This window comes from Bos taurus, chromosome 2, assembly GCF_002263795.3.
Source record: "Bos taurus isolate L1 Dominette 01449 registration number 42190680 breed Hereford chromosome 2, ARS-UCD2.0, whole genome shotgun sequence".
NCBI lineage: Eukaryota > Metazoa > Chordata > Mammalia > Artiodactyla > Bovidae > Bos > Bos taurus.
In genome coordinates, this window is record NC_037329.1 from 44,073,549 (window position 1) to 44,089,681 (window position 16,133).

At 42.9% G+C, this 16,133-nt stretch overlaps 1 protein-coding gene across 2 annotated transcripts in view; it reads left to right on the plus strand.

Moving 5' to 3' along the window:
* The window catches only part of CACNB4 (calcium voltage-gated channel auxiliary subunit beta 4), a 281,150-nt gene that overhangs the window by 3,229 nt on the left and 261,788 nt on the right, over positions 1-16,133 (plus strand). For both annotated transcript variants that reach the window (XM_005202405.5, NM_001192104.1), the window contains exon 2: positions 32-115. In XM_005202405.5, coding sequence (XP_005202462.1) covers positions 32-115 — 84 coding nt within the window. The remainder of the gene's footprint in view (positions 1-31; positions 116-16,133) is intronic.

The following is a 16,133-nucleotide window of genomic DNA, read 5'->3' on the forward strand; positions in this document are numbered from 1 at the left end:
GCTTCTCTCCGACCCCCTGTGTCGAGTGCAGGTGGCCCGAGGCACCACGACCCGGAGGAGCAGGTTGAAAAGATCCGATGGCAGCACCACTTCGACCAGCTTCATCCTCAGACAGGTAGGAGGCGGGCGCGGGGGGCGGTGGGGGTGGTGTCCGGAGCTGAGCGCAGCCCCCTCGTGAGGGCGCGGCGGGCGGGGTCCCCGCGCGCCCCTTCCCTCCCCCGGCGTTCCCTGCGGCTGGTCCTTCTCCCTCCGTCCCGGCTCCCAAGTCTTAGGGTCCCGGGAAGTTAGTACGTGTGGACGCGAACCAGCTGGGACCTGGTTGAATTTAAGACTGGAAGTATTTCTTTTTACACCTTCGATGCGCGAGGAAACCTTTTTAAGTCGTGTGACTTGACTTGACCAGAACCCCGGGCGCCGGACAACTGCTTTGATTCGCTGTTAGAAGCTTTTCTGTTTTGCCCTATTTTGAATACTCTCCTTTGTCATCTCCGAGCTCTGGTCAAAAGGAAAGACACTTTGAGCAGAAAGTTTGGTCTCGCTTTGGGACCTATTCTTTGGTTCGCTCGGTTAGGGAAAGACTGCCGGATCTGTTTAAATCCAAGTAAGCGAAGCCCTGCACTCGGTTTCTGGGGCCTGGGTGCTGCTACACTTAGTGTTCGTTTCCTTAGGGATTGTTCTCTTCTACGTGGTTCTAGCACGCGTTGAGTGTGATAAAGATCACTGGTTCCACCGAATGCTGAAGTGCCTTTTACTTTGACACAGGAAATTGGTCCTTAATTTCGTACTGTCTATGGGCTACAGAGAAACCACTCCTTCATAGCTACTGGGTGCTACAGAGATCATGCGAAAAGGAATCACCTTGATTTCTCTTTGGAGGAGAAGCTATCGAGGTGTGTGAGTTCAGGGTACCCTGGGAGGGCAGTGGTCATCGCACCAAGGCTGCGCTGTGGGCTGCTGGAATGACCTTGGGAAGTTCTTTTCCCTCTAGGTAACTCAGATCATCGTGTACTGTGTTTTTAACCTATGATGGCAGCTGCATTATATTTCTTTAGTGATTATCCTCACTTTAAACAGATTACCCCCAAGGAATGGGCATTAGACTCAAAATTGGACTCAGACCTCTCCTAAAAAGTCCATAAAACGTATTTACATAATATTTATTACACAGGCATTCATTTTCTTCAGGAACAGAAATTACTGCAACTACTCTTTCATTCAGTGAGTATTAAGTGTGTGCATTATTAAAATAAATATATTTTGGATTCTGAATTCAAAAAGTGTATTCTATCCTTTTTGCAGTGTTTAGATTATTTACATATTTAATAAAGCAACACATTCTTCATCTTTTACAAAAATTGACTTATGTGACTGAGATCTTGTTTATGTTTATTTTGTAGATGCCTATTTTTTGTAGTGTTTTATTACTATAGATTCTTAGAAATACTAATTATACAGCAGTGTATTCCATGAGGCGTTTGACTGAGACTTTTATCTATACCATCACTTCAGTAATGTTTTATTCTTCCAAGCACAATCAATATTCTTTACAATATGTTAATCTTATTCTTTCCTCAAGTTAAATAATAAGTGAGATAATGCATGTATAAGTTCTCGTTAAATGTGCTGGTGTGTGTCGGCTTAAAAATGTAAAAAGTATTCATGCTGAATAATTTTGAGAGTAATTTAAACTGTCGCAGATTATGGGAACAAATATATTTCATAAGTCTTTCTGAAACTAGGCTAGGATATGTTGGTTTAATAAGATGATCTAATTTAAATTTGGACATTTTGTTGTAATGATATTATTAACATATACACAATCTTACTAATTTTTCTGCACAGAAATAATACATAATTTTTATGAGGACTTACAGCTCAGTAAGCATCCTGTATATGATCTTCTTTAAATGTCATAATACAGACTTCTATAATGACTATGATAAAATAACTGAGTTTTTATTTATTTGACAAGAGATGAAAAATGATTCCCAATGGAACTTTAACACTGTATTTTGAAATTAAATTTAACAGTTTTCATCCAAATGCCAAAAAAAATTTTTGTTTAAAAAAAGACCAGCAGCTGTTTAATGTTACTGGAGAGTTGTTATTCATAGAATGACCAGTGATTTACTGTTTTTGAATTCATGATGTATTTCACAATCTGTGTGATGCCTTTGCACAAGAAGAAGATAGTGAAGATATCAGTAAAAACAGTGCTGCTCATTTCTCTGCCATATAACCTATAAAGATATGGGGGTAAAGCTTTCACTTATTTAAAAAAAAAAAAAGAATCAGAGAGGAACATCCCGGCTGGTGGTGAAGAATAGAGGACAGCTGGCAAACTTATCAAATAGAACAGTGTTTATTGTTTGAGCTGGTAAAAAAACTCAGTGTTCATGTGTATATGTGCACAGATGTATGTATGTGCACACGCATACACATGCACACATGTGAGTTGGCCTGAAAATGAACAGACTAAGACAGCCTGTCTCTCCCCATGAGGACTGCTCACAAAACCCCTCAGGCATCTCTGACCTTATTTGCTGATCTGTTAGATTGCTGCTCTCCACAGTTTAGGAGGGATGGAGGTTTTGGAATGAATCCAGGGAGCAACTAAATGATTTCTTTGAGGAAAGGTGAGAAGGTTAAGTATTTCGTTAAAAAAGAGAGAGAACTAGGGGTGACCCAGTAGTGATCCCAAAGGGCACAGGAAGACTGTCCTTTGGAAATGTGGTGGGCTGTTCTGTCTTCATGGAGGCTGAACTCAACAGTTGGCTACAATTAGAAAGGAATGATACTTTATAGCAAGACTTTCCAAAGAGTGTTGATATCATTGAAATGGCTTTCCAAGAAAGGCTGTAGAATTTTCTCTCCGGAGATCACTTTTGACAGGCTATTTATAAATGGATTGTTTATTCATGCTTTAAAGTTTTAGGAAGCACTTACCAAACATTTGATACGTACCTTTCCCTGCAGTAGATACTGTGGAATAGGAATGAAAAGATGAATGAGACACAGCCCCTGTATCTAAAGGATTTTCTGATATAGTTACAGAGACATAGATGTATACAATTAATATGGTGAAATGGAGCAAGGAATTAGGGTGTCTGCAGAATGCCCATGTGTGCTGAGTATATGAGATACCGTGGGTGTCACAGCACATACAGTTTGTGTGGCAGAGTGCTCCAGGTTACTCTCACTGGGGTTACTCCCAGTTTTTTCCTCCTCTGGGGTTCAAAGGAAAATCTGATCAGAGTGGCTTGTTGACTTCTCCTTAAGACTGCCCTTATTATTGACTTCTCCTTAAAACTGCAGAGTCTTACAAGACCTGGATCCTACCAGCTTCCAGCCTCATCCTAGGCCATGATCTTAGTTCTGGAAACAGATCTTGAACATACCACTCTCCCACCTGCCACAGGCCCTATGCACATGTGAACTTCTCTGTGTGGGGGCTCTCCCCTCTGCCTAGCTGATTTTTTAATCTTCCTTGAAACCTAACTTTAGTTTCCACTTCTTTTTCTAATCTCCTTAATAAGGGCAGTTCCTTAACCAAGTACCAGAGTGCACTGTGCTAGTTCTCAATAGTACCCTTGCTGTTTATTTAACATTTAACTATTTAACATGTCATTACATGTTTTGTTAATGTCTATTTCCCCATCCAGATGACAGATTCCACTGGGGCAGGGACATGTCTGCATTTTGTCTCCATTTTCTCCTAGCATTTAGCATAGTAGGTGTTCAATAAATATTTGAAAGAAGCCCTGGTTATAGACACATTTCTCTGATTTGAAAGAATGAAGGGGTAGATGGAATGAAGAAAGACTATCTTGATATATTTTAGGCATGAGGTTCTGCTCCAATATTAAACTCTTTATTTAATGGGGGAGAAATTGCCTCCTAACTGCTATCCCAAATTTAGTAACTTAAAAAAACAACATAAAATTTTTTTCCTGTGTACTGAGCAGGCACACTTCTTCTTTGTGTGATGTTATCTGGGTACTGAGAAGACTGAAAGGTCTGAAGTACCCTTATATGTGTGGTTGGTGGTTGGTGCTGGCTGCTGGCGTTTTTGGCAGAGGTTCACTTTCCATCCACCTGAACCTGTCAGTGCGGTTGCTTGAGTTTCTTCACAACATGGTATCTGGGTTCCAAGCAGGAGCATCCCAGGAAGTAAAGCCTGAAGCTATAGACTTCACAGTGTTAGTTTAGACACTCAGTTGTGTCCAACTCTTGCAACCACATGGACTGTAGACCGCCAGGCTCCTCTGTCCATAGGATTCTCCAGGAAAGAATACTGGAGTGGGTTGCCATTTCCTTCTCCAGAGGATTTTCCCAACCCAGGGACCAAACCCGGGTCTCCTGCATTGCAGGTGGATTCTTTACTGACTGAGTTAGTAGGGAAGCCCATGTAACTATGTAGCCTGTAGACTTTGTAGTAGCTATGTAACCCTGTAGCCATAGTTCCTGGAGAAGGCGATGGCACCCCACTCCAGTACTCTTGCTGGAAAATCCCATGGATGGAGGAGCCTGGTGGGCTACAGTTCATGGGGTCACTAAGAGTTGGACACGACTGAGCGACTTTACTTTCACTTTTCACTTTCATGCATTGAGGAAGGAAATGGCAACCCACTCCAGTGTTCTTGCCTTGAGAATTCCAGGAATGGGGGAGCCTAGTGGGCTGCCGTCTGTGGGGTCGCACAGAGTTGGACACGACTGAAGTGACTTAGCAGCAGCAGCAGCAGCCATATAGCTATGTTGCTATGTAGCCATATAGACTTCATCAGATCAGATCAGTCGCTCAGTTGTGTCCTACTCTTTGCGACCCCATGAATCGCAGCGCGCCAGGCCTCCCTGTCCATCACCAACTCCTGGAGTTCACTCAGACTCACGTCCATCGAGTTGGTGATGCCATCCAGCCATGTCATCCTCTGTCGTCCCCTTCTCCTCCTGCCCCCAATCCCTCCCAGCATCAGAGTCTTTTCCAATGAGTCAACTCTTTGCATGAGGTGGCCAAAGTACTGGAGTTTCAGCTTTAGCATCATTCCTTCCAAAGAAATCCCAGGGCTGATCTCCTTCAAAATGGACTGGTTGGATCTCCTTGCAGTCCAAGGGACTCTCAAGAGTCTTCTCCAACACCACAGTTCAAAAGCATCAATTCTTCGTAGTTGATATCAAAAGCTACATGACTTCACATCTGTTACAGTTGCTAGGTAAAAACAAATCAAAGGGACAGCCAGTTACAAAGGGACGGAAAATAAACTCTCTTTTGATGGGGTGCAGCAAGGTCACCTTACAAAGGAGCAGATAGAACAGAAGATATTGTTGCATCCGTCTTTGGGACAATCTACTTTCAAGCAAGGTTCCTTCTGTGTTTTTTTTAGATATGCTAATCAGATGATCATTACAATGATTCAGTGAACCCACATTATATATAGAGATCTAAAACACATTCAGATACTAAGTTGATACTGTAATAAAGCAAGTTGGCAAAAATATTCTTTGGGTTCTAATTTGAGCACCGGTTATAGACACATTTCTCTGATGAAATGCAAATTCATCAACAGAAGGTATATGCTTTGTGCATAGCTCTAAGAATAATCATATGCTTGAAGTCATGCATATGTGCAAAATTTATCCATAAGCTAGAATCACAGAATTTTAGAACAGGAAGAGATTGTGGAGGGAAAGTACTTTGATTCCCCATTTTCAGATGAATGAAATACAGACCCGAGGAGGTAAGGCCTTACCAAGGTCACACCAATAGATAGTAGCAGAACTGAGACAGGAGACCCCAGCTCAGATTCTATAGTTTCCCCACCACAGTACACTTCATCCCTGAATCATCAAGCCAGGCACACAAACACACGTGGATATGGACACATGGAAAAACTTACTCCTCTTAGATCCTAGAAATATTCCTAGTTTATATGGTTACTATGAAGACCAAAGCAACCCCTGGAGATTCTGGAGACTCTAGTTTTTCTCGGTTTTATCATGGGATGGAATTTTTGTTTGCATGGTTTATGGTTCACGGAGGTTTGTTAGTTTCTTTACTTACTAACGTTCTAGTCACTTTAGTAGCCAGTCTAACCAGAAAACAAAACAAAACTCAAAGGACTTGAAAGTTAGAGACAGGATTGAACAGGTGAGGCAAGAGCTTAGAAGCTAAACATAGAGGTTAGCAACATTGGGAAGCCACTATCACCTCCAGACTAGAAGGACAAGGGGAGGACATTGCCCTGGAACCCAGGGGCCAGAATCACCTGGTGGATGCTGGAACTGCTGGGGTACTGTTCATACAAGCAAGAGACACAGAGGGGATACAGCCAGAGAAGCCATTTGAGGTGGAGAAAATGGGGAGAAACACTCTGGCTTCTTCATTTCTTCTGCTCCCCGCTCCACCCCTGCCCAGTCTGTCACTGGCTGGGCTGGACACCAGCTGACATAAGAGACCGGGAAACTGCCTGCAGGCCGTGGCCCCCTTGAGACAGAAAGCAGAGCAGAAAAAGGAGAGGATGACTCTGAGGAAAACAGGCCAGGACTGGCACAGCCATTATTATATTTTAACTGCATGGAAGATATTAGTGAATCATTTTCACCAGCCAAATCAGAAATTTTTCCTTGCACTGTAAGTAGACCATCCTTGCTAAACGGTATAATCCAGTGACACGGAACTTTAAGGAAAAGTTTATACCTCTTTCCTTTGTGAATTTTATTTGGAATACACCTTCCAAAATTGAGACCTGATAGAGCAAAAAAGAACTCTGCCTCTGGTGGCAAATGGTGCTTCATTCTGGCTCTTGGGCTTGAATAAATGGAACTGAATTTATGACGCTTCTGATTGAGAAATCTAATTACTGGACAGCTAACCAGTTAAGCAGTCATTTTTGCTTTTCTCCAAATTTCTGTTCTTGACACACTGAGTTCCCTAAATCTCATTTTTATAAAATAAAGAACTATTTACCCTTCAGTTTAGGTTGATAAGATTTTATTGAAGCTTACATAAATTCTGATTCACATTTTAATCCTTCTAGAAAATTATAGGATGCTGCATGGAAACTTAAACTGAAAATGACCTTGGCTTCACTGTGACCCTCTCCCTGTAATTACTCCACGTGCTGTCCTAGACAATGTCGTCCCTGGGAATCAGGGGGCAGAGACGGTTCCTTCATCAAGAGAAAAGGCAAGGGTAGGGTGGAAAAGAATGTAGTTTTGTTCAACCATGCTGTAGAGCTGGTTGCAGAAATCAGTTTCTTGGCCCCTGAAGAGTCTGCCAACTCAGTGGGCTCAGCTGGGCCCAGCACATAGAGCTCTGACCCATCTTTACTGGTTTGGGCTGTGACCTTGTCCAAGGTCATCATTGTCCTTCAAGTTTGGCCCTTTCTTGGTCTCCTTTCTGCGGCTTAGACTCAGAAAGAAGCATAAGCCCGAACCAGGGTGACTGGGCTTGTACCTCACTCAGATTCGCTGAACCCCAAGAAATGGCCTCAGACTTGTGGGAACCAGACAGGCAGCCCCATCCCACGCTCGGTCACTGCAGACTGCTTCCTAAAACAGCACCACCCTCACTGCCTGCTCGCCCTTCTCAGCAGGAGTGTGTGTGTGAGAGAGAGAATCTTCTGAGTCCCTGTCTGTGTAGGCAGAGCCCCTGGACGGCGTTTACTTCCTTTGAGCCCAGGTGTGGCACTAGTATTTCTTTTGCGAGCTGTGCAGAGCACTTTCTTACCGTCCGCAATCACACATCACTCATTCTCTAGATAACACCTCTGCAGATTTGAACCCATCAAGTTGATAGGACGAGCTAGGCTGTTATCCCCCAAGCACCCCCATAAAACCTCATCCTCGTGTAAGAGGTGGGTATGGTCCTGTGTTCACACAGTTTCATGCCCTCTTTCTTCCTGAGCCAGGAAAACGTAGAAGAAGCACTCTTCATTCTTGAAGAGTCTAAGTTATGAACTTGACTACAGACTATGCATCAGGAATTTTACATGGATTTAACTATGTGAACTCGGGCAGGAAGAGGGGGAGGGCTAGAACTAGAAGCCTGAATTCATGAAGAGGCTAAATTATAGATTCAATTTTAAGGGAATGGTTTTACTGCTTTCAAGTAACAGTAATGACAAGCTGTGTGCTTCCGCAGCCTGCATTCAGAAAGCGAGAAGGCTGATGAATTACCAACACCTGGCTTGAACATAGACGGTGCTTTGAAATTCCTTGAAGATGGTTTTCATTTTAACTAGAAAAACATGTGCCTCCGTTAACTTTCCTACTTTCTTTACTCTGTCCTTATGACACCCATAAACAGAACAGAGGTAATTACTTGAATCAGTAGGGATGGTGTAAAGCGTGTTGCTTTATGTACTGAAAGTGTTAGGTGGGGCTGTAAAAATGAGGGACACTCACTGAATCTTTCTGATCATTTCCCTGTAATCACTTGGAAGACAAAGTGTGCCTATTTTATTTCTCATTTTATGTTCTTTTCTGTTGGTGGAGGTATCTTTCTCTGGGGCTTCAATTTAAATTGCTGGAGCAGTAGTTTTGTTTGGAGAGGAAATATTTTGTAAACAAACTTAAAAAGAATCTGCATTTTTTTCCCTAGGTTGTCAGAATTACTAGAAATGGTAAGCTTTTGTTCCCTGTGTCTGAATATTATGATATTCTTTTTTAACTCCTCGGGAAAATTTGTTTTGCAATTTCTTCTTTAATGCAGGAAGGACCAGCAGTAATGGAAATGCATAATAACTCATGTAGATGAGTTTATCATCCTGTCCCACTTCGTTCTCCAGTGGCCCAGTGCTAGGATAACCCAAAGGCTGATTATAAAACCCTCACTGTTAAGGTTGGCGTGTTTTGTGGTCATGGCTTAATTATTTGGCCTCTGTGTGTGTGTGTGTGTAGAACAGAAAGAAGGAAGTCATCTTTCAAGAATTCAAAGGCTATATTCTGTTATCACCATAATCTAATTTTAGAACATTTTCATCACCCTGGAATCAAATCTTGCACCCATTAGCTATCATTCTCCAACCTCCTTCCTACCCCCAGCCCCCGCTCTTTGTGGTGGTGTTTAGTTGATAAGTCATGTCTGACTCTTTAGTGACCCCGTGGACTGTAACCCTCTAGGCTTCTCTGTCCATGGGGGTTCTCCAGGTGAGAATACTGGAGTGGGTTGCCATTTCCTCCTCCAGGGGATCTTGCTGACCCAGGGCTCAAGCCCATGTCTCCTGCATTGGCAGGCAGATTGTTTACCACTGAGCCACCAAGGAAGCCCACCTCCAGCCCTGGGCAGTCACTAATCTACTCTCTGTGCCTATAGATTTGCCTGTTTTGAACATTTCATTCCAGGTTATATTCATGTAACTGGAATCATACAGTAATATGTGATCTTTTGGGATTGGTTTTGGATTATTTCATTAAAATATTCTCAACACCAGCCTGAAGGTTTTCCAGTCATAGCTGCTGGTCTAAATGTGCAAACATTTGCTTGCCTGTGGAAAGGGACTTGCCTTTTCTTAATCGTAGATCCAGACAGCATTTTAAGTTGTGGTGGTAAATAGGATGGGTGATTTGATACATTTTAGGGCTGCAGTGTCAGGTTATAAAGCTGAATTTGTTTGACCTGCATGAAAATCATGTCCCTGACCTTGGCCTTCTTGTCATCAGGATTAAACAAAACTGAGTAACTCCCATCTATAGAAGGGATTTATGTAATAGAATGAGATCGACAGGACTAAAGAAAAGTGTCTGAGCAATGTAAGTGGGCATTGCCATCATTTTCAGTAATTTTTAGTAATAGAAATGCCTTATATCTTATAATTCAAAATACTTCTTTTATTTTACCTACGTGTTCATAATAACTCAGCTCTGGTAAATTCTATTTCTTCCGTGAGAGACGCAATTAATGAGAAAGCAGAGTGCTTGAGTCCCAAGCTAAGTACAATATTTATGGGAATTATTGGGTGTATAAAACTGTACTTTCTGTGTGGCAGGTGCTGCTCAATTATATTTGAGCACTTCCCTGGGGGACAAAAGTCAATTATCAACACAGTCGTGTGGGAGAGAAATAGGTCAGCTGCAAACATTCTCTGCTAATTTCAGAGAGCTTGAGGGGTGATTTCGATTGGGGGATTTTTTTTTTTTTAATCCTTTGGTCTCAGTATTGTAGGAAGACCTTCTGGTTGGGAAAGACTCAGTTTTTCATTTGGGTGTCTTATGCAGTTACTTTACTATGAATACTTCTTTTGATCATGTAAAATGAAGATTAAATAAAATATCTTTTAGAAAATTGTCAAATTTACATTGTAAGAGTAATGTGTACCATGGGTATTATTATTATTATTAGTGTTTTTTGTACATTAGTAGAAATGCTCAGGGTTTAAACTCACCAGATAAAATGCAAATTTCATATTTCCAAGTATTTTGTTTACTATTTCTACATAGAAAGAATAAAAAGGGTTAATTGTAAAAAAAAAAAACGGCATTGGTTTTTTAAAAAAATTATGTTTATATTTTTATTGTGGAAAAATACACATAACAAACTTTACCATTGTAACCACTTTTAAAGGCGTAATTCAGTGACGTTAAGTCCATTCACTAAGAGCTGTTTTTTAAATGAATGTGGCAGGTTATTTTAAAAGTGCAGACCAGGTAAAACTTAATATAACCTACTTTGAAATACACTAAAAATGTCCACCATTGTCCAGGTCTCCAAATACAACTGTGGCCTTATTTGAAGCAACAGCAGCAGCAGGAAACATGCCCTAGAGTGCATCACCGTGCAGTGGGGACCCCAGTTGAGCAGAACCAGGGGGCGCTGTGGACCCCAGGCGGGGCGTGGGAAGGTGGGTGGGAATAGACTGGGGCTCTGGCCCAGGGCACCTGTTTTCTTCTTCTTCCACTGTCTGAGATCCGATCAGTTTCTAGATAATTTGGGTTAACGAGCAGTCTATTTTAAAATTGTGAACCTTCCCAGGAGTCTTCAGGGGTTGTCATCGCTCGTCCGGTGCTCGTGATCATGGTTTGACTTACTGCCTGCAGGTAAGCGCGTTTCATCCTGTTACCCAGCAAGGCAGATGGCTCCCCACAAAGATCCCAGTTTCCCTGGAGCTGTTCCTCCCTTTAGTACGAGCACACCTGCCCAGACTCAGCACAGTCTCTGCTCTCTTCCCCTCACCCCCTCAGTCGTGCCATCCTTCTCCTGGAGGGAGGTCTCACTGTTTGCACTTGATGATGATCTTGCCATCTGTCAAACCCCTCTAGAACCTTCTCCCCCATGAAGCTCTGCGATATGGCTCCAGGTCTCCTTCTCAGGCACTCCCTGATCCTCTGTTTTGACTGTTCTGTATTAAATTCTTTTCTGTGTAAACTGGAGGTCCCCATACCCCACCAGCCTGTGGGTCTACGTGGACATCATTGCTAACTAATCGCGTGGGGCAAGAAGAAGGAGAGCAGCTGGGAGAGGAAGTCTTGATGTAGAGACATTAGTCATTTCCCTTTTGCTTTTTCACCTTGCTACCTGTAGACAGAGGACTGCAACGCCTTGCCTCCTAATAGCCTGCCCATTATTTCTGAGACCAGGGGGTGCGCACAGGTCTACCCTTATTGACCTTGGCTGCCACAAGCCTTTGACGGAGATTCGTCCTGCTGCAGGTTGCTTATCTGTGAGGACCCTGCCTCCTTCTTACTAAGATGCTGCTTCTCGGGCAAAATCTCAAAGGTGACAGATAGCACTATACTCTTCAGCTTCTCTGGACAAGCTGTGTTCCAGACTTCCTCATCCCTGGGTCCTGCTCTGAACCCTGGGCCCTGGAGTGACACTTGCTGTGTCCTGCATCTCACGTGTCCAGCTCTGTGCTTTCAGCCAGCGTCTCTCCTTTTGTAGGTTACACTGGGAAACAGGTGTCAATCTGCCTCTGCCCCAGGGCTGCACACAAAACTTGCTCCTAACAGTGACACTCCCACCCAGGCATACATAGTGACCTGCACATATTGATGTAAACAGAGACAAACTTTGAATCTCCTATTCGTCTTATCAACACATGCATATTTGATATATGCATAATGATCTTTGTATTTTTTTTATGTTTGTCTTATGAATTTGAATGGGGGCATGGAATAGGAAAAATAAGAGGAAAGAGGAAGGTTATACTGGCATCTAAAGCACTTTGGTAGTTAGAGCAGGCCTGGATTGGGTATCAGAAGAGACCTTGGGACAGAAGGAGGGCATTTGGTGCCTAGAGAGAAAAACAGTGGCTGGTGGAAGATGGTTTCAGAAAGTGAAGTGAATGAAGATCACACTTTGTCTGTTTCAAACTTTGTTCTGGAACTGTATCTGTTAGGAATCTTTCAGTTGCAAAGAAACAGAAACTCAATGCAATTGGCTAAGGTGAAATATAGAATTATTGGCTTATGCCAGTGAAAGGGTCAGGGGTAGGTTGTCCTAGCTTCAGGTATGGCTTGTTCCAGGAGTTCATGACTTCATCAGGCCTTCTGTTCCCTCTCTCTGAAGTTCTTTCAACACTGTGTGCTTTGCTGTGCTCAGTTCTGTGTGCTGGCTCAAGCCTTGGTTTGACATTTGTTACGGTGGCAGCAGTGGCTACAGTGGTTCAGGGTTTCCCATTCACCCCTGTTTAGAGGACGAGCTGGCCTCTCTTATGGTAGCTCCAGCAGAGAGGCAAAAGCTTTGTTTGCCTGTTTTTGGAGATACCACCCACCCTCTGAAACATAATACAGTATGCACACACACTTCTTGGATCTTCTTGGCCTAAAATGGCTCGTAACCAGCACTGTGGCCAGGGGACTAGCCAGTCAGTGGTTGACCACTGCTGGAGATGAGATTGGGGTCAGCCCCACTAAGGCTGAGAATGGGGAGGAGCAGGTCCCTAAGGGAATTTGGGAGCTAGTGGTAGATGACGGGGAAAATGGGCATTGCAGATGTGATTAATCAGACCTACTCGAGGAGGCACTCTCAGGTGGACCCAGGGAAGGTGGTGGGATTTCTTTCTTCTCTGCCTTCTTCTCTTTGTACCACATTTCATCCACTTAGTGGGTTAAATAAGAATCTTTTAAAAAATTGTGTTTAATACATTAACAAAAGTTACCATCATAACCATTTTTCAGTGTACAGTTCAGTGATATTAAGCACATTCACATGATTGTATTATCATCATCACCATCCATCCTAATTGTAATTTTGTAGAGAGTCAAATGTTCTGTTGTAACATTGTTTCTTAATGAAAAAATATGTACCAAATTTCAAATAACTGACTAAACAGTGAATTTATGGGACACCATCCGGCAGTGGCACCCCACTCCAGTACTCTTGCCTGGAAAATCCCATGGACAGAGGAGCCTGGTGGGCTGCAGTCCATGGGGTCGCGAAGAGTCGGACACGACTGAGCGACTTCACTTTCACTTTTCACTCTCATGCATTGGAGAAGGAAATGGCAACCTACTCCAGTGTTCTTGCCTGGAGAATCCCAGGGACAGGGGAGCCTGGTGGGCTGCCGTCTATGGGGTTGCACAGAGTTGGACATGACTGAAGTGACTTAGCAGCAGCAGCAGCAGCGTCCAAGTATTAATGCAGAGTGACTACCTGAATTAATATTTCTCAAGGCCTCAGTTTTCCTGTCTGTAAAATGAAGGTTGAGTAAGGTGAACTAGGGGATCTCAAGCTCTAGTATTACAGAGCTTTGTGCCTGGGTCTGCACATGTGTGTTGTCATTTCATGCATCTTGAGAGAAAACACTATATTCTGTAGTTTTTATGGAAGTCCAATGACACTTTGCTGCTGAGACGAACTTGTGAAACATGGGGTCATTCAATATCATATATTATTTGAAAATATTGGATGAAGACATCTTTGTAGAATGTAGCAAAGAGATGATGTGGAGAGACAAGAGGAAAGATAATTTTGGATGGAGTTGGAATTTATAACTCTTTGAGGCATATGCATCCAGCCTGAAAGGATCTTCAGCAAATAGAGTGGGTTGTCAAGAATGAGACATTTGTGAAATGTGATGAGATGGTTTGAAGATGTGCATCCTGGAAGCTATTAAGAGGAAGTCCACGGAGGAGTAGTGTAGCTCCTGTTATTACGATGATTACAGCCATCAGGAAGAGCACGGCTCACTAATGGGGCTTTAAATCTATAATAAAGAATAACAGAAGCTGTCATATGGAAATTTTGCTGAAGGTGAGTGGAGCCGCAAGATTGATTCTTAGCATTTGAAAACACTGCATTAGGAGCTTTCAATACCCATCTTCCTGCTTATCCCTACTTTCACAGAGGAAGAGTATTGAGCATCTGTAGTTCAGCTGCTGCTGCTACTAAGTCGCTTCAGTCGTGTCCGACTCTGTGCGACCCCATAGACGGCAGCCCACCAGGCTCTGCCCTCCCTGGAATTCTCCAGGCAAGAACACTGGAGTGGGTTGCCATTTCCTTCTCCAATGCAGGAAAGTGAAAAGTGAAAGTGAAGTCGCTCAGTCACGTCCGACTGGTATCGACCGAATGGACTGCAGCCTACCAGGCTCCTCCATCCATGGGATTTTCTAGGCAAGAATACTGGAGTGTCTTGCCATTGCCTTCAGCATGGCTCCCCATATTCCAATACACAAGGCAGGAATTTCTGTGTTGAAGTAACTCTATTTAATAAATAGACTTTGCTGGATATTTTTATAGAACTTCATGTAATTGAGTCAGGTAAGCTGGTGCACTTGATTGTTTTCGTCCCTTTTCCAGTCAGTGGGACACGCTCCTTATTTATTATTTAAAAAATATATTTATATCCTGGCTTGTTCTGGAAGTGACTTAAGTTAGCTTGTATGATATCACAAGTGAAAAAAATGAACTGAAGCAAAGATCAAGGCTAAAACGGTACGCTAGTGAAATCTGAGTCACTTGTTAGTTGGGGGCCTCCTGTTTGAACTTTCTAGGACCTACTCAGAGAGGAAAGCAAGGCCATTTACAGGATTTACAATGTCCAAGGGCAAAAGCAAATTTGTTGTTTAGGAGAAGCACAAATACTTCCCACTCTGAGACTAGGAGAAATTGCTCATGGAGTTGAGACTGTGTAAGACAGTAAATTAAACCCTGCTGTGGTGACACCGTATCATGATGATAGAGTCTTTTTTTTTTTAATAATATCCTTCACTATATAATGTCCCTCATCATGCTGGAGTCCAGTTGAGGAAAAGCATTTATGTGGAGCCATTGCTGTATCATTCACAAGATGTCTGTAATTCTCAACCTTGGCTGCGTATTAGAATCACCAGGGAAGTTTATAAAAATCCCCGTGCTAGGCTGCACTCCAGCCTCATTAAATCAGGATTTCTGGGTAGAGGACTCAAGCATCAGTATTTTTCAAATCTCCTCAGCTGATGGATATGGTTTTCTGACTCATGTAATCCAGGTAAGATTTTAGAGTGGTTGTTTTCAACCAGAATGTATTAGTAAGAATAGGTTAGATGATGCTGCTGTAATAAAACTTTCCCCAAACAACAACAGCTACAACAGCAAAGGCTTATTCTTCACTTACCTTCCGTCTGTCTCCTGGGTTATCTGAGGGCTTGCTCACAGTTGTTCTCACACCAGTGAAGCAGCCACTATCTGGAATGTTTCTATTTACTGCAGTAGAGGGAAAGAGATACATGGTGGATCATATACTGGCTGTCAAAACTGCCTGGGTATACGCTGAACTGCTGTAACTCTGAAGTCAAAAGATGTCATGTGTATTTGTTTGTCACTTATGAGTCCAGAGGTTGTTGGGCCATTCAGACGGATAGAGGGCTCTCTTCCAAGAGATCAGGGTCCAAGGACCCAGGCTGGTGGGTCAGCTCTGCCAGTCTCAGCATGCAGATTCCATCTTTGGGTCCAGTGTGGCTGCTACCTTTGTCACCATTTCCTAGGCAGATCAAAAGGGAAATGTGAGAATAAGGAGCTTCGTTTTTAAGGGAGTGACCTAGAAGTTAAACATACTTCTTTTGCTCACAACTCATTGGCCTGAACTTTGTCTTGAGGCCACACCTAGCTTCAAAGGATGCTGAGAAATGTGATCTCTAGCTGAGTAGCTGTGTGAGGGCTAAAAATTGTGACAGCTCTATTTCTGGAAAAATAGAAAAGATATTGGGGACAGTTA